Source organism: Salmo salar, chromosome ssa25 (assembly GCF_905237065.1).
Source record: "Salmo salar chromosome ssa25, Ssal_v3.1, whole genome shotgun sequence".
Lineage (NCBI taxonomy): Eukaryota > Metazoa > Chordata > Actinopteri > Salmoniformes > Salmonidae > Salmo > Salmo salar.
In genome coordinates, this window is record NC_059466.1 from 6870073 (window position 1) to 6893161 (window position 23089).

The 23089-nt window shown below is 41.3% G+C and overlaps 1 protein-coding gene across 4 annotated transcripts in view; it reads left to right on the top strand.

Annotated features, from left to right (window-relative positions):
* The window catches only part of LOC106586062 (collagen alpha-1(XVIII) chain), a 176347-nt gene that overhangs the window by 66202 nt on the left and 87056 nt on the right, over positions 1 to 23089 (top strand). For 2 of the 4 annotated variants that reach the window (XM_014172890.2, XM_014172892.2), the window contains exon 1: positions 17358 to 17858. The exons of 1 other annotated variant lie outside the window; for it this stretch is intronic. In XM_014172890.2, coding sequence (XP_014028365.1) covers positions 17495 to 17858 — 364 coding nt within the window. In that variant the 5' untranslated portion in view covers positions 17358 to 17494. Of the gene's footprint in view, positions 1 to 17357; positions 17859 to 18775; positions 18797 to 23089 lie in introns of those variants that run through there. One more of the 4 variants, XM_014172894.2, reaches the window with a different exon arrangement.

Consider the following 23089-nt stretch of genomic DNA (forward strand, 5'->3'; position numbering starts at 1 on the left):
AGCCATTTTCAAAGCAAGCATATATGTCACAAAAACCAAAACCACAGCTAAATGCAGCACTAACCTTTGATCTTCATCAGATGACACTCGTAGGACATTATGTTATACAATACATGCATGTTTTGTTCAATCAAGTTCATATTTATATCAAAAAACTGCTTTTTACATTAGCATGTGATGTTCAGAACTAGCATACCCACCGCAAACTAACGGTGAATTTACTAAATTACTCACGATAAACGTTCACAAAATACATAATTATTTTAAGAATTATAGATACAGAACTCCTTTATGCAATCGCGGTGTCAGTTTTTAAAATAGCTTTCGGCGAAAGCACATTTTGCAATATTCTGAGTAGATAGCTCGGCCATCACAGGCTAGCTAATTTGACACCCACCAAGTTTGGTGCTCACTAAACTCAGAATTACTATTAGAAAAATTGGATTACCTTTGCTGTTCTTCGTCAGAATGCACTCCCAGGACTTCTACTTCCACAACAAATGTTGTTTTGGTTCCAAATAATCCATAGTTATATTCAAATAGCTCCGTTTTGTTCAGGTCACTATCCGAAGGGTGACGCGCGAGCGCATTTCGTGACAAGAATTTTCTAAATATTCCATTACCGTACTTCGAAGCATGTCAAACGCTGTTTAAAATCAGTTTTGATGCTATTTTTCTTGTAAAATAGCGATAATATTCCAACCGGGCGACGTTGTATTCATTCAAAGGCTGAAAGAAAAAAATGTAGAATTCTCATGAACGCGCATCTCCAGTGTCACTGTCCCCAGGCTGACCACTCACAAATTCTCCTGCTGTTCTTCGCCCAGAGACAGCAGACACCCCATTACACTTTCTGGCGCCTTCTGAGAGCCAATTGAAGCCTTAGAAAATGTCACGTTACAGCAGAGATGCTGTATTTTTGATAGAGATGCAACAGAAGGACAACAAATTGTCAGACAGGGCACTTCCTGTATGGAATCTTCTCAGGTTTTGGCCTGCCATATAAGTTCTGTTATACTCCCAGACACCATTCAAACAGTTTTAGAAATTTTAGAGTGTTCTCTCCAAATCTACTAATTATATGCATATTCTCGTTTCTGGGCAAGAGTAGTAACCAGTTTAAATCGGGTACGTTTTTTTATCCGGCCGTGCAAATACTGCCCCCTAGCCCCAACAGGTTAACATGATTTTTTGAATGACTTCCTCATCTCTGTACCCCACACATACAATTATCTGTAAGGTCCCTCAGTCAAGCCGTGAATTTCAAACACAGATTCAACCACAAAGACCAGGGTGGTTTTCCAATGTCTCACAAACAAGGGCACCTATTGGTAGTTAAAAATGTATATATTTTTTTTAAAGCAGATACTGAATATCCCTTAATTGCACTTTAGATGGTGTATAACATTGTACTGTAGTTATTCAACAATACTAACCTAATTCACAGGGTGAAAAATAAAGAATCCTGTACAGAATAAAATATTCCAGAACATTTTGCAACAACGCACTAAAGCAATACTGTACAAAATGTGGCAAAATAATTCACTTTTTGTCCTGAATACGAAGTGTTACGTTTGGGGCAAATCCAATACAACACATTACTGAGTACAATTCTCCATATTGTTAAGCATAGTGGTGGCTGCATCATGTTATGGGTAAGCTTGTAATCATTAAGGACTGGGGAGTTTTTCAGGATAAAAAATAAATGGAATGGAATAAGCACAGGCAAAATCCTAGAGGAAAAGCTAGTTCAGTCTGCTTTCCAGCAGACATTGGGAGATGAATTCACCTTTCAGCAGGAAAGTAGCCTAAAACACAAGGCCAAGTCTACACAGGAGTTGCTTACCAAGAAGACCGTGAATGTTCCTGAGTGGCAGTTACAGTTTTGACTTAAATCCGCTTGAAAAATACATCTATTTAACCAATTTGACAGCGCTTGAAGAATTTTGAAAAGAATAATGGGTAAATGTTGAACAATCGAGGTGTGGAAAGCTCTTAGACTTAGTCAGAAATACTCACAGCTGTTACCGCTGCCAAAGGTGATTCTAACGTGTTGACTTGGGTGTGAATATTTCTGTATTTCTTAAACATTTTCGATAAATTGACAAACATTTCTAAAAATGTATTTTCACTTTGTCATTATTGGGTATTGTGTGTAAATGGGTGTGAGGGGAAAAAAATATGTAATCCATTTTGAATTCAGGCTGTAACACAGCAAAATGTGGAATAATTCAAGGGGTATGAATACTTTCTGAAGGCACTGTAGGTCAAATATTGGGCAGCGGAGGGAGCCACTTGCATGAAGATGATTTTCCATCCCCTACTGTGTGAACGGTACCACAGAGGCCCAAAAATTGTATCTATACATCCTGAACTGCCTTTTATTTTGGAAAGCAACGTTGTACTAAGTGTATTGTTAAACTATTATTATTGTAAATAGTGATGGAGGAACAAATCAATAGTTACATATCGTGATATTACACTGAGCAAAATTTATAAACCCAACATGCAACAATTTTAAAGATTTTACTGAGTTACAGTTCATAAAAGTAAATCAGTCAATTTAAATAAATTCATTACACCCAAATATATGGATTTCACATGACTGGGAATACAGATATGCGTCTGTTGCTCACAGATACCTTAAAAAAAAAAGTAGGGCATGGATCAGAAAACCATTGAGTATCTGGTGTGACCACCATTTGCCTAATGCTGCACAGTTGAAGTCGGAAGTTTACATACACACTTAGGTTGGAGTCATTAAAACTCGTTTTTCAACCACTCCACAAATTTCTTGTTAACAAACTATAGTTTTGGCAAGTCGGTTAGGACATCTACTTTGTGATGAGTAATTTTTCCAACAATTGTTTACAGACAGATTATTTCAAATATAATTCACTGTATCACAATTTCAGTGGGTCAGAAATTTACATACACTAAGTTGACTGTGCCTTTAGACAGCTTGGGAAATTCCAGAAAATTCTGTCATGGCTTTAAAAGCTTCTGATAGGCTAATTGATATCATATCAGTCAATTGGAGGTGTACCTGTGGATGTATTTCAAGGCCGACCTTCAAACTCAGTGCCTCTTCGCTTGACATCATGGGAAAATCAAAAGAAATCAGCCAAGACCTCAGAAAAAAACTGTAGATCTCCACAAGACTGGTTCATCCTTGGGAGCAATTTCCAAATGCCTGAAGGTACCACCTTCATCTGTACAAACAATAGTACGGAAGTATAAACACCATGGGACCACGCAGCAGTCATACCGCTCAGGAAGGAGAGGCGTTCTGTCTCCTAGAAATGAACGTACTTTGGTGTGAAAAGTGCAAATCAATCCCAGAACAACAGCAAAGGACCTTGTGAAGATGCTGGAGGAAATGGGTACAAAAGTATCAGTATCCAAAATAAAACGAGTCCTATATTGACATAACCTGAAAGGCCGCTCAGCAAAGAAGAAGCCACTTCTCCAAAACCTCCATAAAAAAGCCAGACTTCGGTTTGCAGCTGCACATGGGGACAAAGATCGTACTTTTTGGTGAAATGTCCTCTGGTCTGATGAAACAAAAATAGAACTGTTTGGCCATAAAGACCATTGTTATGTTTAGAGGAAAAAGGGGGAGGCTTGCAAGCCAAAGAACACCCTCCCAACTGTGAAGCACGGGGGTGGCAGCATCATGTTGTGGTGGTGCTTTGCTGCAGGAGGGACTGGTGCACTTCACAAAATAGATGGCGTCATGTGAAAGGAAAATTATGTGAATATATTGAAGCCACATCTCAAGACATTAGTCAGGAAGTTGAAGCTTGGTCACAAATGGGTCTTCCAAATGGACAATGACCCCAAGCATACTTCCAAAGTTGTGGCGAAATGGCTTAAGGACAACAAAGTCAAGGTATTGGAGTGGCCATCACAAAGCCCTGACCTCAATCCTATAGAACATTTGTGGGCAGAACTGAAAAAGCATGTGTGAGCAAGGAGGGCGACAAACCTGACTGTTACACCAGCTCTGTCAGGAGGAATGGGCCAAAATTCACCCAACTTATTGTGGGAAGCTTGTGGAAGGCTACCTGAAACGCTTGTCCCAAGTTAAAGGCAATGCTACCAAATACTAATTGAGTGTATGTAAACTTCTGACCCACTGGGAATGTGATGAAAGAAATAAAAGCTGAAGTAAATCATTCTCTCTACTATTATTCTGATATTTCACATTCTTAAAATAAATGGGTGATCCTAACTGACCTAAGACAGGGCATTTTTACTAGGATTAAATGTCAGGAATTGTGAAAAACTGGGTTTAAATGTATTTGGCTAAGGTTTATGTAAGCTTCCGACTTCAACTGTATGTATGTATGTATGTATGTATGTATGTATGTATGTATGTATGTATAGACAAATTTTTGTTAACTTTTGAGTAAGTGTTGTTGTACAATTAAAGGTCAAGTACACTGCATTTCAAACAGTCAGCAATAATCTAATGAATTCAGCCCTTCTGAAGTCATACCTAGGCTAAATATAAGCCTGCAACAACCATAAGACCTACTAATTATTTAATTTGTTCAAAATAGTTTAACCAGCTTTTTTTGTGTTGCAATAGTCACTGATCTGGCTTTCAAGCCGGTCTATGAAAATGCCCTTTTTTGTTACAAATTTAACTAGAACCGTGCATTATGCACATCGACTAATAATTACTAACTTCTTGCAGCAGGCATTAAGCTATAAAAAATTTACACAGTTTTCATTAACAATCTCTCAAGCCCATGTGCTAGATTAGCCAGCTAATCTTTAAATTTCAATTTTAGCTAACTTGGATCTATTTACTAGTTAACGAAGTGGAAAAGTTGAATTGTTAACACACCCTTCTGTCTGTCTCCAACTGTTTGAAACGCATGTTAGCCTGTCCACTTTGTTCAGATGTTGAAATCTAGTGGCCTACCTTTATTTCTCCTAATGAAAACGAGTTGCCAATTCCTTATTTAATTGTGTTTGCTTATTGCAGATTTTTAAAACACAGACTAGACAGCGAGTATAACAATCTTTGGCTAAAATGCTGCTAGCGGTACGTGGTACCCTAATATAAAAAATATAGCCAATGCGTTTCTATGGGCTTATTTTGGAACTAAGCTTGTCGCTTACTCCCGCTCTCTCACACACAAGTAGCCTATTCCTTCTGTTCTTCCTGTTCCATCCAAATTTGTGCATAGCCTAGTCAGTGGTCAAGTAATCTGGGCCCGGTTTTCCAAAAGCCTTTTAAGGCTAATTTCATCGTTAGAGAATCATAGGGTCCTATGGTTCTAAGATAAACTCAGCCTTCAGATGCTTTTGGGAAACCATGCTCAGGTTGCTTGCTAGCTAGGTAACATGTCTAGTTAGCTAAAAAAAAGAATAATATATTTAGTCATTTAGCAGATGCTATTATCCAGAGCGACTTGCAGGAGCAATTAAGATTAAGTGCCTTGCTCAAGGGCACATCAACAGATTTTTCACATTGTCAGATCAGGGATTTGAACCAGCGACTTTTCAGTTACTGACCCAATGCTCTTAACCACTAGGCTACCCATCGCCATAATTTCATTTGTTATAGCGGCTTGCGAGTAGTTTAAAACGGCCAACGACATCCACACGAATCCGCGGCGGAAAGAAAAAACATAGTTCCGATAATTTTGGGAATAACTTTTACATGATTTTTGCTAGAGGCACATGGTCTTCAGTGATGTTGCTAAGACTATAGATGTATTCTGCCTTAAAGGTCCTTGCGGAAACACGTGCGCTGAAACGGTTCTGTGCATGAACATGTCATGTTATTGCGCTATTAACTCATTAACTTTGACAGCCCTAATTCATATAGAATGACCCTTGAATCAGTAGAATAAAGATGAGTGTTGTATCAATTGGATTAAATTAGAATCCAGTTACTCATCATTTACAGATGAACGGAATGCTTGGGGGCAGCAGGATAGTGTCCAGCTCTAAAGTTGGCCTCGCTCTCTTGCAGTTGCTCTCGTGGTCTCTCTCACTTTCCCTCAGTCTCTCTCTCTACTGTATCTATTTGACTGGGCTGAGTGTCTATGGGCTACATTCTCCCAGGTTGTTCAGGAATGTGGTGTTGAAGTTGGTGGATGCTGCTTCTGCTTGCCTGAGCAGGACCACAAGATCCCGCAGGGCTGAGCTGACTCTGGGGTTTGTCTCTACAGGATAGGTTTGTCTATAAAGTACGAGGCAACCGAGAGCAGGCCTGAAAGATGGCTGTCAAATTAACTCCCCTCCCACACACCTTGGTTTGAACCTCCTCCAACCTTCCTTGTCCTTCTTTACTCAATCTCCATAAACACGTCTCTGACATTTTCTGCCTAAAATGGCTTTGTGACCGTCTCCTTCCTTATCTGCCTAAAATGGCTTTGTGAACTCTGCATTATAGCCTTTTCGAACGCTCCTTCAGGTACTACAATAGTGCCCTGGGGAACTTGTGTATACACAAATGATGGAGTCTACAGCATGCTACAGGACAATGTTTCTCAATCCATTCCTGGAAGGCCCCTCACTGGTTGCACATATTTGCTTTGGCCCTGCACTAACACACCCAATTCAACCAGTTGTGTTGAGTCTCACAGTTATGAATTGAGAAACACGGCTATAGGCACAGCAGTTCTGGAGATATTCTTTTGAGTGCTGCCATCTGCTGGGAACTTCAGGATTACCACTGATGGTTTCATGACACTATAGCTATATTAACATCCTTGGCTTTCAAGGACATGAGGGGAGTTGAGAGGAAATTGATGTTGAGCCTACTCAACAGTTTTGTCAGCTGAATGGGGAGTAAGTTGTTGGACAGGGACCAGATACTCCTCCTGTCTGGTGTTAAGTTTAAAAACCTCTTGGTATTTTGGTTTCGAGGTGACGCATCCCATGTGGACACAGCAAGAGAAACAGTTTAGCCAGTCAGACCTCCAGTGAGGTAGTTTGCATCTCAATGCCCCCATGCTTTTTCCAATTCCTTTTCTCAAGAGTCAAACTTATGAAAGTTTTGGTAATCGCTGTATGTCTTCAACCCTTTGAGGTTGACCTGCTTTGTGGTTCCCTTTGCCTTTTGTGTGGTAGGTAAATTTATTTGATTTTTTTTCTCACAATATTTGTGTTTATTTCTGGTCTGCTGTTGGCGCATACCAAGATATATGTATTCTACTGCCCAGCTGTGACATTACACTATGTATGGCCACAGGGGTTTGTGCAGACAGTCATATACAGTACTAGTCAAAAGTTTGGACACACCTACTCGTTCCAGGGTTTTTATTTAGGTTTTTATTTATTTAGACTATTTTCTATATTGTAGAATAATAGTGAAGACATCAAAACTATGAAATAACATGGAATCATGTAGTAACCAAAGAATTGTTAAACAAATTAAGATATAGATTTTAGATTCTTCAAAGTAGCCACCCTTTGCCTTGATGACAGCTTTGCACACTCTTGGCATTCTCTCAACCAGATTCATGATGTAGTCAGCTGGAATGGATTTCAATTAACAGGTGTGCCTTGTTAAAAGTTCATTTGTTGAGTTTCTTTCCTTAATGCGATTAAGCCAATCAGTTGTGTTGTGACAAGGTAGGGGTGGTATACAGAAGATAGCCCTATATGGTAAAATACCAACTTTGAAAGTTTCTTCAAGTGCAGTCGCAAAAACCATCAAGTGCTATGATGAAACTGGCTTTCATGAGGACCGCCACAGGAAAGGAAGACCCAGTGTTACCTCTGCTGCAGAGAATAAGTTCATTAGTTACCAGCCTCAGATATTGCAGCCCAAATAAATGCTTCACAGAGGTCAAGTAACGGACACATCTCAACATCAACTGTTCAGAGGAGACTGCGTGAATCAGGCCTCCATGGTCGAATTGCTGCAAAGAAACCACTACTAAAGGACACCAATAATAAGAAGAGACTTGCTTGGGCTAAGAAGCAATGGACATTAGACCGGTGGAAATCTGTCTGATGAGTCCAAATGTGAGTGTTTTTGGTTCCAAACGTTGTGTTTTTGTGAGACGCAGAGTAGATTAATGGATGATCTCTGCATGTGTGGTTCCCACCATGATGCATGGAGGTGGTGTGGGGGTGCTTTTCTGGTGACTCTGTGATTTTATTTAGAATTCAAGGCACACTTTACCACAGATTTCTTCAGCGATACACCATCCCATCTGGTTTGTGCTTAGTGGGACTATCATTTGTTTTTCAACACACCTCCAGGCTGTGTAAGGGCTATTTGACCAAGAAGGTGAGTGATGGAGTGCTGTATCAGATGACCTGTCCTCCACAATCACCCGACCTCAACCAAATTGAGCTGGTTTGGAATGAGCTGGACCGCAGAGTGAAGGAAAAGCAGCCAACAAGTGCTCAGCATACTGTATGTGGGTACTCCTTCAAGGCTGTTGGGAAAGCATTCCAAGTGGTGGTAGTTGAGAGAATGCCAAGTGTGTGCAATGCTGTCATCAAGGCAAAGGGTGGCTACTTTGAAGAATCTAAAATATGTATTTTGACTTGTTTAACACTTTTTTTGGGGGGGGGGGGGGCACTGCATGATTTCATGTGTGTTATTTCATAGTTTTGATGTCTTCACTATTATTCTACAATGTAGAAAATTGTGAAAATAAATATGAACCCTTGAATGAGTAGGTGTGTACAAACTTCTGACTGGTACTGTAGTTGTGGGTTTGTGTGTGCATGCATGCGTATGTACATACATATGTTTGTGCGTACTTGAGGGAGTGTGTATATGAATGCGTGACAGGAAGTTAAAGTAAACTGAAGTGTGTTTTGTGTGTAGAAGTGAATAGGAATGTGAGTAGGTAAAGTGGTCAGTGTGTGTGTCATTTGATAAGCCTGTGTCTGGAGTCTATATACCGGGGCCTGTTTATTCACCATGGCCCTGGCATTACGTTGACTCCCAGCAAGAGGCCAGTGACCCTAGCTAGCTGTAACAACAAGGGGGAAGGCGTGGGATATGAAGGGGGGATGCACACAGGGCTTACATTAGTTAACATTTTTCTTTTTTTTCTTTAGGAGTGATACCAGAAAGATGATAAGCATGCAAATCAGAAATGTTCTGCTTCTGGTCCCTGTTTTTCCATTAGTTATCATATTGATGGGCATCCAACTGCCCTTGTCCACTACAATTTACAGTGCCACTCATGATTATTTCTACAGCCACCTCCTCCCGTCGATGCCCCTTGGTTCGATGCCAAATGCATATCAGCCAAAAGATTCCTTCACAGACCCCTCAGACTTAATGGAGAATCACGACTTCCCACAATGTTTTGGGCTCTGGCCAAAGATATTCCATCCAATAGTTACCACTTGATGTAACAAGCACAGTAAGGCCAAGTTGTTCTAGGCTGCTTTTCACATAGGGTTTCTTAGTTTGTAATTTATTTGATATATGTGCAAATGTCTGGTCCCTGTGGGTGTTATTGTCAGTTAAGGGGAGATCCCTTGTGACCAAGCTCAGATGTGATTCCTTCCCACAGTAAGCGTCTGGGTCTTGTTCAGTATGCACTAAACTGAAGAAAACAGTCTGAAACAGGGAGGAACCACCTGGATTTGTCCAATAAGAAATACTTATTTTAGTTTTCTGTTGCAAAACGCTTTTAAAGGTTTCCTGTTGCATGCGCTAATGAACATGACCTAGGCGTTTGTCTGCAGGGGGACTTGAAGTTCCCCTGCAATATCAAAAGCTATTATCTTGACTCCTCCAGAATTTAAGTGAATAGTATATGTGTATTTTTGAAGGACATTTATTTATTCTGAACAAAATTATAAATGCAACATTTAACGTGTTGGTTCCATGTTTCATGAGCTGAGATAAAATGCCACAGATGTTTTGAGGGAGTGTGCAATTGGCATGCTGACTGCAGTAATGTCCACTAGAGCTGTTGCCAGAGAATTTAATGTTGATTTCTCTACCATAAGAATTCCACCAGAGCTGTGCCCCTGCCTAGTCATGTGAAATCCATAGATTAGGGCCTAATGAATTTATTTCAATTTAATGATTTCCTTATATGAACTGTAAATCAGGAAAATCATAGAAGGAAATAAGTCAATTGAAATAAATTCCTTAGGCCCTGTTCTATGGAGTTAACATGATTTGGCAGGGGCGCAGCCATGGGTGGGCATAGGCCCACCCACTGGGGAACCAGGCCTAGCCAATCAGAAGGAGTTTTTCCACACTAAAGGGCTTTATTACTGACAAAAATACTCCTCCGTTTCATCAGCTGTCCGGGTGGTTGGTCTCAGACTATCCCGCAGGTGAAGAGGCCGGATGTGGAAGTACTGGACTGGCATGGTTACATGTGGTCTGCGGTTGTGAGGCCGGTTGGACTTACTGCCAAATTCTCTAAAACTATGTTGGAGGCAGCTTATGGTAGAGAAATGAACATAAAATTCTCTGGCCATAGATCTGGTGGACATTCCTCCCTCAACTTGAGACGTGTGGCATTGTGTTGTGTGACAAAACTACACATTTTAGAGTGGCCTTTTATTGTCCACAGCACAAGGTCTACCTGTGTAATGATCATGAGGTTTAATCAGCGTCTTGTTATGCCACATGTCAGGTGGATGGATTACCTTGGCAAAGGAGAAATGCTCACTAACAGGGAAGTAAACAAATTTGTGCATAAAAAGGTTTTTGTCTGTATAGAACATTTCTGGGATCTTTTATTTCAGCTCATTAACATGGGACCAACACTTTACATGTTGCGTTTTATATTTTTGTTCAGTATATGTACCCATCTATGCAGAATTTTCTTTGTTATCTTTCTCTCTACTGTTTGATGTGATAGGGTACCTCTGAACCTGTGATCAATGTATTACACTTCATCAAGAGCCATTCAACACATCTTCGTTTGATTTGACATTCCCTTTACCTACAGTATGATTCTTGATTTTATACTGGAACAGGAATTTATGGTTCAGATATCATTAGTTAAAGCAGTGAAGTTTCAAGTTTGGCTCCATCCAAGTTAATGAGCATTTATTTGTACGTTTTAACCACGACAACTGAAATACTTTGGTTTTACATATTAACATGAGGAAAATGGGCCACAAATTAGATAATGATTTGGTTTTATTACTTCATTTTAAAACATTAATTAAAGTACTAACCTTATCCCAAGGCACCACAGTGAAAAAACAAAAAAAGTATGGTGTCAAAGTTTCTTATATCTGAACTCTGTTGCCTTTGTTAAACATAACAGTGCATGCATTACACAATCCTTGCAAATAATTACCCTTTGCAAATGAACATGCCTCATGTCCACGACAGGATGTGGACATGAAAGAAAAACGAGAACTTTTCACTGTTCGACTGCACTCAAGGTACATTTGTTCCGTGGAGATATCCTGTGTTGAAAACGCTTTGGCGCTGTCACTCAGAAGGCAGCTTACACGGCATCCGTTTTTAGAATTTATCTCTAGATTGTCAGGGATTTCCAGAAATAAGCGTGTTTCCTGATGCGGAGGAGACTCCGGCAGAGCACACACCAAGCTGAGGATATTCATGGCCACCCACTCTTTTCGCCAGACTTCCACCCCTCCCAGACCTATGAAACCTTGCAAACCCTGTGAACTATCTCTATCACACATTACATTTCACATTTAAGACACATTTAGGCCCCGCCCATTCATTTCATAGCTGCGCTAAAAACCACTCTAGTTTGATTTCTCCAGACGACTGCATCCATGCCAAGTCTTTGTTCTACTCGACAGTATAATTCTCTCTTCGGGTATGGTGGGAGGCAGAAGGCTTTGTGGCATCTGATGCACAGGGACTGGACTAGGAGAGGGAGGGGCACACACACAAAGGCGATATCAGAAAAGGGGCGGGATGTGTCTGTACACGGTTAGAAAAAAAAAATCTACCACACACACTTTAAAAAAAGTTTTATAACCGACAGGTCGGATATGAGAGCAACGGAGGAAGCTAGCTCTGTGATGACGATGGGGCGAATGCATAGGACAACACAACACATTAAATCCTCCTTCATCCTAATCTGTGAGAATCAAAGAGGGAGATGGGTGTTGTGGATTTATATGAAGTTGTAACCGGAATGAAGGGGTTATAACTTGGACTCCACATGGAAGTAATTCAATAGACTGCTTTATCTGAAAGTTGTGACTTGTTCATTTCCTTAGAAAACAGGCAAACAATGGGAGACAAAAGGCATTCATTATAACAGTGTTGTACAAATATCTTCTCTGGTGAGGGAAAATTAGAGTATGAGTTCATTAACCTTTGTTTCCGGTGTCAAGTGATCATTATCCATTTCCAAATCCCCCTTCCTTGTCTTAATTACAAACCTCATGTGGCCAATGGGGAGGAACGCACAAGAGCGATTTACCAGTTTAGTTAAATCGCTGGATGTCTGCAGGTTTTCTGTGGCATACAGTAGACTTTTGTTGTTTTACTAAAGACTAAGTGTAGTCGGTCCAGTACATTACCCTAAGCACTGCATGCATTTATTGACTTATAGCAGAAAAAGGGTCTTCTTTCAGTGCCTGGTTTAGTATGTTATTTTTGTATTTTCTCATTAACTGCTGGCACGCCAAACATATACCTGAAATATTTTCCCTGGGAATGGAGCGCAAATTTACTTAAATGCAGATTAAAGGGAGTCCTATTTAAAGGGACAGTGCAGTTAAAACATGATTCCCTGCTAATTTAAAAAAAGATATATTTCCACACTGAGGTCGACATAACACTGAAATTGTGAAAATGTTCATAATTCCCTTTTTGTCTTAGGGCTGTTTGAAACAAATGTCTGGAATTACAGCCTGTTCAGGTGGGATGTAACTTCTGGTTGAGGGTGTGGGCTCTAGACCATCCTATCAGCCAATCAGGGCTGTGTATGTAAATATCTTCACATCTGACTGAGCATTTCAAGGACCAAAGGAGGCTCAGGGAAATAAATTATAAAAAATATATCTTAGTTATTTTCATTAAATAATCCATGATTTATTAGATTAACAGTGATGATTTAAAAGTACAATTACTAAGACTGCATAGGGGCTTTAACAGTTTTAAAGTAGCAACCCTGCCTTTTACTCCTCTTGGAAAAGTTTTGCAATGTTTTCCCTCAGATCCAACATAGTCTTTGGCATGTTACAACCAAAGCCTCACTTCCTCGTAGGAAGTGACTGTCATTCTTCCTTTTGCACAAGCAAACTGCCAGTATATCCTGTACAATGGGGTTACCTCCCTCTCTCCCTCAAGGGGCAAGCAAGCATGCATCCCAAGAGAAGGCAACTGAATCAGTATTCCAACATGCTCCAACTTGCCTTTTGAGACTTAACTAAATGAACTTAACTCAGGATGGATGACCGCCCATGTTAGCACAGTAGACTAGCCTGTATCGTATTAGAAGATCAGGCTTCAGTAATGCTGTTTCACCTTAGACCCTTTTCTTCACAGCCCTTCTAGAAAAATGCTTATTTTGGAGAAAGAACACAAAACTTGATTATGCCAGTAAGTCCCAGACCAAGTTAATTACCTATTTCTTTGACTATTTTTGTTCCCATTAGATACAGTAGAAGCTTTGATAAACAAGACATGACACTGTCTTTGACTGACAACGATTGTATGACCCTGAATCTCAAAAAATAATTGTTTGTTCACCACCTCCCCCACTCGCCCCAAACTAACATGGAGACTGCAAGACAAGGGGTGAATGGGACCCTCACTAACCGTGAGCTATGCTGAGACGCACGTCACGCCAAGGGATAAAGTTGTCATGCTATTGTGAAGAGATTTCCATTGACAAGACTCCCCAACATAGGACCACTGAAAATGATATGGGGGCCGTGGGCAATGCATTTGCGGTTGAGATCCTCTGTCAACAGGCAGAACCTATACACAGCCCCAGCATGTCTTTTTTTAAAGCCTCGTGCTATTAGAGAACGACACAGCCCTTCTTCCTTAGATCGCAACGCTCCCATTAGCAGATGTCAAGGGTCTCTGTCAACGTCCCCCACAGGCCATCCTGGAACCAGTCTGAACAAGAAAGTGAGACCTAGGATTACTATGTAACCACACGCAGCATGTAGCCCCAGAAGCAGGGGGGCTAGACAGAGTGGAAAATTAATTATGAGGCAGGGCAGGATACAAAGATTTATGTGAGACTTGGGAGGAATGGTATGCACAGGGGGTGGGAGAGAGAATAAGTGAAGAATTCACCCTGATATGTATTCTTGATAGAAACCTGAGTACACTGAGTTCATTTTGCCAGACAATATGTTTTGATTGCTCTCAAACTTAATAAAACTCTGGGAAAGTCCCTCTTAAGAAATTATATGATTACTCATCTCTGGATCATATAATTCGATTTTGATCTAGTGTTCCTAGACAAATGGATTGTTAAATGTATCTTTGCATTACTGGCTCTGTGAGATAGCTAATAAGCTATTTTATAATGTTTGGTGAAACGAATAAGTGAATTTGTTCACCACATTGCTGTATTTTTATCTTTCACACGAACGATAAAGAGTGTAATTAATGTAATGTTTGTTTATATCCCTCTTGACTTCAGATCAAATGACAGAGGTAGAGAAGAGCAAGACCATACAACCCTGAACACTGACTCCTCATGCTTCTACTTGTAATGTGAAGATTCACAGATAGTCAAGGGAGCCCAAGCAGTCCAAATTAAGCAGGCATCGGTCAGAAAATGGATTAAAATGTTACTAATAGCAGGTTCACTAATGTTTTATTCCGAAAATACCTCTTATCTGTTGACTGAATTGATGCATCCTCTCCTTCAGTTCAGTAGCCCATCAAACTTTTATGCATGTACAGAAACTGCATATGACTGTCAGATAACAACTTGTGTACACAGAGCTGCTCAGTGCTACAACTGATCGCACCAACGAGAGGTAGGCCTATCCCTGTTCTAACAGGATACACCTGTGTGACTCCTTCACCGTTCAGATACTTGGAAAAATGTCTTTTGCATTGTCAAATCGTAGACTTTATTAGTTGAGTGTCAACCAATGTAATTTTCTGGATCAGTGTTACCAAGTGCACTGTAGATTTTTTTTTTTCTTTACCGGAGTTGGACACAACTCACATCCAACTGCTGGTTGGGGTTTTCAATCATTCAGATTTTATTTAGATTATTCACGTTCACCATAAGAAATCGTTTTTATCGTTTGGCTTTTAACGGTCAGTGTATTTTGTCATTTTTACATGAAGTACAGCAATCCTTTTTGCGAGCTGCGCATGGTCAAGACAGTCATTGGTCAGGGTTGGAGAAACTCAATGTAAAATTCCAAACGGTCTAAACCATTCGCTTTGGAGACGGGGTAAAACATAAATATTGACATAGCACTAGCTGAAAACATTTATCTGCAAAAAGTACAAGTTAATCAGTGGGTGATGGTGATTTCAAATAATAAGTTGGGGGAGACAAAAAGCATAAATTGCCTCCACCCCTAATCTGATAGTGGGGTGGAAGATGCTCAGTCTTCCCTATGGCTCAACTCAGGTGCCTACACACACACACACACACACACACACACACACACACACACACTATCAGACGGCCACTCAGCTTAGAGAAGTCATCCCATCAGCAACAAATATGATTAAAAAAAAAAGTTTAATCCAACCTAATCGCACCGAATACTTTCAAACTAAAAGGTAGGGTTCCTGTATCGGAGCCCATGTATCTGCACTGAACAAAAATATAAACGCAACATCAAACAATTTCAAAGATTTTACTGAGTTAATATAAGGAAATCAGTCAATTGAAATAAATTAATTAGGCCCTAATCTATGGATTTCACATGACTGGAATACAGATATGCATCTGTTGGTCACAGATACCTTTAAAAAAAAAAAAAAAGGTAAGGGCATGGATCAGAAAACCAGCCAGTATTTGGTATGACCCCCATTTGCCTCATGCACTGTCGTACATGTCGATCCAGGGCATTCCAAACATGCTCAATGGGTGACATGTCTGGTGAGTATGCAGGCCTTGGAAGAACTGGGACATTTTCAGCTTCAAGGAATTATGTACAGATCCTTGCGACATGGGGCCGTGCATTATCATGCTTAAACATGAGGTGATGGCGGCAGATGAATGGCACAACAATGGACCTCAGGATCCCGTCATGGTATATCTGTGCATTCAAATCGCCATCGATAAAATTCAATTGGGTTGCTTGTCCGTAGCTTATGCCTGCCCATACCATAACCCCACTGCCACCATGGGGCACTCTGTTCACAACGTTGACATCAACAAACCACTTGCCCACACAACGCTATAAACGTCTGCCATCTGCACGGTACAGTTGAAACTGGGATTCATCCGTGAAGTGCACAATTCTCCAGCGTGCCAGTGGCCATCGAAGGTGAGCATTTGCCTACTGAAGGCGGTTAAGACGCCAAGCTGCAGTCAGGTCTAGACCCTGGTGAGGACGACGAGCACGCATACGAGCATCCCTGAGACGGTTTCTGACAGACATGATTTGGTTGTGCAAAACCAGTTTCATCAACAGGTGGCTAGTCTCAGACGATCCTGCAGGAAGTCCTAGGCTGGTGTGGTTACACGGGGTCTGCGGTTGTGAGCCAGGTTGGATTTACTGCCAAATTCTCTGTCAGCAACTCTGGTGGACATTCCTGCAGTCAGCATGCCAATTGCACACTCCCTCAACTTGACTGTGGCATTGTGTTGTGTGACAAAACTACAGATTTTAGTGGCCTTTAATTGTCCCCAGCAGAAGGTGCACCTGTGTAATGATTATGCTTTTTAATCAGATGTCAGGTGGATGGATTATCTTGGCAAATGAGAAATTTGCACTAACAGGATTGTAAACAAATTTGTGCACAAAATATGAGAGAAATAAGCTTGTTGTGCATATGTACAATTTCTGGAATATTTTATTTGGAAACATGGTACCAACACTTTACATGTTGCTTTTATATTTTTGTTCAGTATCGATGCGTATTGAATTGTTCATGAATGGAGAAGTGCACACCCTTAGGCCCTACTACTTTTACATACTTTAGTTTTTAGGATAGGGTGGTTGACTCTCTTATTATGCTTGTACAAAGAGATTAACTCAGGAGGAACAAATGGCAATTTTCTATAAAACATTGAAAAGCACCAACATTTAAATTGAAAGGCAAGCAGACATTTTTTTCTAAAGGTATCAGTCAGCAGAAGAGACCCTTTTCACTGCTGTGACAAAATGAGTGTAGGAGGAAAAGCTGTGAGAGGGAAAGATTAAGAGTGTAACCAATAAGGAAGAGACCTCCCTCTGCCATCCCCCCCCCCTTTTGGATTAAGACACTCCTCTTCACTTTTCCCCCTCTGGCTGGTGGGCTGTGTGTGGTGACTCTGCAGAGCGCTGGAGGAGAACGGTGCATGTGGAGTGAATCAGTGGCTGTGGGCAAGTCACAGTTCACTCTGGGAGCCTAAGCAACGCTGCTGGTGGAGTACTAGTGGGCAGCAGCAGGATGGATTGCAGGATTGGATTCCAGCTGGGTGTCTCTTTTTTACTGGTACTCTTGGTGGGCCGTAGTGAGGCGTTGTGGTTTTCCTGGGGCAGTACAGACGGCACCACTGAGGCCCCAACGCTGGACAATGAGGGATCTGGGAACCCTGTGGCTAGCGGGAAATCACCAAAGCCGGACAACGTTGGAGAAGATGGGGCAGAGATCATTGACGTAGCTAGTGGGATACGTAAGTTTGTGCAAACTTGGGACAAGAATTCGAAGGCCACGGAGACCCACAAGCTGACCACTGTGAGGTCACAAGCCAGGAATGAGCGCCCAATGGAAAAGGACACCCGTTGGTCCACATCAAGGGAAAGTAAACCTGGTAAAGGCACCTCCGCAATATGGGGTCTGGATCTGGTCTCTGGGGGTGGTCAGGGGTTGGGAGTGGGTCTGGATTTTGATCAGGATTTTGATCTGGTTCTGAATTCGGATCCGGGTCTGAATTTGAATCTGAATTTAGTTCTGAATTTGACTGTCTGAAATCAGAATCGGGTCTGAATTCAGCTCAAGGTCTAAAATTGGTTCTGGGTCTCAATTTGTATCTGGATATGGGTCTAGCATTGAATCTGAGTCAGGAGCTTCTATGTGGGAGAACCAGGAGGGAAAAGTTATACCTACAGACCTCACAGGTTTAGCAGAGAATGTCAGTGCTTGCTGGGACAGAGCATGGGACGCTGGGTATTACCCAAGTGGACCTTGCTGAAAGTGCTTTGAACAAGCACAACAGAACAGGGGCATGCTATGGGTTACCCCATAGACAGTCAGCCTGTCCCAAGCGTTAATGTCTCGAGACAACTCGCAGTAGCTATAAATAATTAACTGTAGCTCTAGTTGGAATGCCAATCATTTTAACTTGACAGAGTACTCCGGTGAATACACTTTCAGGTGATTTACTAACCCGTTTCAACAACTACCACTCTAGCTTACTAGTGAGGCGCCCGCCCCAAAATCCCCACGTAGCTTGCTCATAGATTCTCGTTTGCTTTTTTTGCAAATCCATAGGTGCCCAACTTTCTCAATCACAGCAGCATGAAGGACATCCAGACTGTTCTGGTGGAGTGGGTGTGGCGCTTGTGGTCACGCTGCCACCATAGCCTGGAGTGTTTTTTCTGTTTGCTGCTAGTGCCCAGGTGCGGTGATAGCCCCCCAGGCCTGCGAGGTCCTGCTGGACAGTCCTCGACGACGGCCAAACTTGACGACGGCCACTCTCTTCCCGATGAGAACGACTGGTATCAGTGCTTGTCAGTTAGTAACAGAAAGGTAATCCCTGGTTAAAATGTATCCCCTTTTTTGGAATCCATTTTCAACCAGCAAATACCCCCAATCCCCCCCTCCCCCCTCCTGTTTGTCTTTATTTTGTCACTCAGTTTTGTCACCTCAGTAGTCCTTGGAGGTTTATCTTGTTTTTTGGGGGGGTCATCCTGACACGTGTGTTTTTAAGTGCATAATATGAAGGTACAGGTGACTAACGAGTGTGTTTCCATTTGCCACTCAACCCATTGGCAAAGACAGGGGTGTGAACGTAGACTAAACAAACATGGCACTGGTGGTTTCCTGGTGCAGCCTGAACCTGTTGCATGTCAATTTATGTCCAAGTCTTCCGGTTGGCATGTGACTGATAACTAAAATATATAATAAAGTATAAAACACACACTGTATCAATGATTCACACTCTGCGTAACCAATCGGACAGGAAAGTTAGATTTTCTGGGGAGCTAGAGGTGGCCTCTAAAGATCCTTTAACATACAATAATGTAATTTAGTTAAGGTGCAAGATAGAGGCTGCTTTCAAGGTAGAGCGAAAAAAGAGTATTGACTTAAATGTCAAAGAAGGACATGTTTAGGTACACCTAGTTTTAGATTATTCAATTAAACCTGAGTAAATTGCTGAAGATCGCAGTTTCATTCCATGTTATATGATTTGTCCCTCCCAAACTTAAAGGGAGTATTTATAGAGCAGTCATTTGTTTCAAGTGCACTTAAAGGAGGGAGCGACACTCTGAAATGCACTGTACATTCTATACATTCTCTCTTGGCATGCAATCTTTACACCAACAAGCTGTCACTTATGTGTATTTATGGCATAAATCATTGGAATATTGATAGCACATTTTACAAGCAGTACTTATGCATGGTAATTTTGGATTGAAAACTATCTCACTTTTCTTGTATGAATTGCTTGCCAAAGTTTTGATGTGCATTCGGCTCTCTAAATGTTCAAATTAAGCTGTCACGTTACATTGAGTGCATGGGAATTGATTGTTTTGGCTTTTGTGGTTTAGCCCTATACATTCAACCAGGGAAAAGGGAAACCTAGTCAGTTGCACAACTGAATGCATTCAATCAAAATGTGTCTTCCGCAGCCAACCCCTCTGAATCAGAGAGGCGCGAGGGGCTGCCTTTATCGTCATCAGCTCCCGGGGAGCAGATGTTGTTGAGGGTTAACTGCCTTAAGGGGAAAGTGGCAGATTTTTCCACCTTGCTGGCTTGGGGATTCAAACCGTTCGTTTACTGGACCAACGCTCTAAACAGCTTGGCTACCTGCCCAACTTTGTGTGTGAACATACTTGCTTGACAGTTTACCTTATTTTAGCTTGGTGACATATTGACACCAGTTGTATGTCGTTCAATGGCCTTGAGCATGATAGGGAAAGAAGAATGGTACTGGTAGATAAAATATTTTTTTCCTGTACAACATAAACCTTATTCAGTCTGCATATAAAAGTGGGAACATTGTTTTCAGCAACAGACTTGTTTTGAATGACACTGACTGAACATGTGACATTTTTTTCCCTCTGCTAGTTGGGTAGAAGTAGGGTTGTGCAATAATTAGCCTATGCGTATGGTTATGTTTCTTACGTCAAATTAGTGCATTTTCTTTTATGCACAACTTTTCAAATACTTCAACAGGCTAATTTTCAAAAATGGAAAACATGAAAATCGTGCTACAATGTTGGAGAGGAGGTGGTGTGGGTATGTTTAAATGAATATGTAATTCGAAAGGAACAAAAGACAAAACATTTTCCCTATAAAGACCCTATAAATGTGACTATGGTTAGGGGTAAGGCATTCCACAGTTTGCAAGAAGTACAGTGCCTTCAGAAAGTGTTCATACTCCTTGACTTATTCCACATTTTGTTGTTACAGCCTGAATTAAAAATGGATGAAATCTATTTTTCTCACCCATCTACACACAATAGCCCATAATGACAAAGTGAAAACGTTTGTAGAAATCTTTTGTAAATGTATAAATTAAATACAGAAATATCTCATTTAGGTATTCACACCCCTGAGTCAATACATGTTAGAATCACCTGTGGCAGTGATTACAGAATTGAGTATTTCTGTGTAAGTCTCAGAGCTTTGCCACCTGGATTGCTCCACTGACAGGCTTTCGTGGACAAGTTGTCTCTGGTCCGACCCTAAGTGAATCTGTGGAGTCTCAGAAGTGTAGGAATCTTCAATGTGATTCTCTAACATTCTGGATATGTGCCAGCTAGGTGAAATAAAAGTCACATTGTAAATGTGACCGATGGGCTCGATTCGGTCTTATGTAGCAAAATTTGAAATTGTGTTTTTTACATTGGATAAAGTAGAGACTCAGAGCTAGACAATAGTATATCATACACTACAGTTGAGGAACAGTGGGAAAGTTATACTGCTTTGAATGTTGATAAACTTGTAACCCAACTTTTGAGAAAATGTCCCTTGAATGTGTTGTTACCTACTGGAGAGCTCTTCTTTGTCTACACCCATTCAGAATATATAATCTGGACAAAAATCTGGTTGTTAGTTATTTTGGTGATGTTGCTACAGACGCGACCCAGTCGTTAATTATTTTTTACATAGTTGCTATGCAAACGGGCTGGTCGTCCGTTCTAAACAAAATGGTTGCTATGCAGGCTGGATAACGTTCTTGTCAGTTTTTCTATCTAGCTACCCAACTTCAGTTAACTCAGTCACGTCGAACATTGAACCTAGAATGACAGTACACTAGCTGCATTTCCATTTATTTAAACTTTTTTTCTGTTGGTATTTACTTGGATATGTCCATTAGAATGATGGTGATGCATGATTTCGCTTGGCTCTGAAAAAGTTCTCGGCAGGCAGAGGTCGGAAAGGCAGAAAGTGAGGCTTATATTAACCCCCGCTGCACCAAACTAAATGCTAGGCTGGAGGCAAGCGGAAATAATGTGCTTGTTCAGATAAATACAAGAACGTCATTGTATGTTGTAGAATTAATATGTCCCTTCATTGGAACTAAGGGGCCTAGCCCGAACCATGAAAAACAGCCCCCGACCATTATTCCTCCTCCACCAAACTTTACAGTTGGCACTGTGCATTTTGGCAGGTAGCATTCTCCTGGCACCCAGATTCATCCATCGGACTGCCAGATGGTGAAGCGTGATTCATCACTCAAGAGAACGCGTTTCCACTGCTCCAGGCAATAATGGTAGCAAGCTTTACACCACTCCAGCCTACGCTTGGCATTGCGCATAGTGATCTTCGGCTTGTGTGCGGATGCTCGCCATGGAAACCAATTTCATGAAGCTCCCAACGAACAGTTATTGTGCTGACTGACGTTGCTTCCAGAGGCAGTTTGGAACTCGGTAGTAAGTGTTGCAACTGATGACAGGCGATTTGTACGCGCTTCAGCACTCGGCTGTCCCGTTCTGTTTGCTTGTGTGGCGTACCACTTCGCGGCTGAGTCATTGTTGCACCTAGACGTTTCCACTTACAGTTGATTGGGGCAGCTCTAGCAGGGCAGAAATTTGACTAACTGACTTGTTGGAAAGGTGGCATCCTATGACGGTGCCACGTTGAAAGTCACTGATCTCTTCAGTAAGGCCATTCTACTGTCAATGTTTGTCTATGGAGATTGCATGGCTGTGTGCTCGATTTTATATGTCTGTCAGGGTGTGGCTGAAATAGTCCAATCCACTAATTTGATGGGTTGTCCACATACTTTTGTAGTGTACTTTTGGTCATTTTGGTCTTTCCAGGGCTATTTATTCAAGCATTGAAAGAACACCCTGCCAAATGGCCCGCGGTGTATCATTCCCATGTTGTCCATTTCTGAGTTGATAGGATTAGGAACATTGGAGTGTGAGATGATGTTAAAGATGGACTCGGCAACATTTCACAAATCCCCAAATTTTCCAGAGTCCATTTAAAAAAAATGCATTCTGTCTAAACGTTTGTTTCTGCTTTGCTCTGTAGAGATTACCGGTAGTGTACTTGAACGGTATCATGTTACCTGCAAACTGCACAGCTGGAGGTAGTGTATCCTGTCTCATCTTCCTAGTGGCTTTAGTTTTACCTCAGTCCTCGGGGAGCTTCTATGAAGCCTAATTTTAGGACGAGTTTGAAGATGTTTGATGTCAGACTATCCGTGCTAGTATTCTTTTTACAACTTTGCATATGAGTTTATTTGCTCTAGAGAGGCAAAAACTGATATGATGCAATGTTCTCATGGAGAACATATTTTTAAGAGCACGTAATGTCTTTGGTCGGGTAACCCAATATTTATCGGCATGCCCATGGATCTGGATT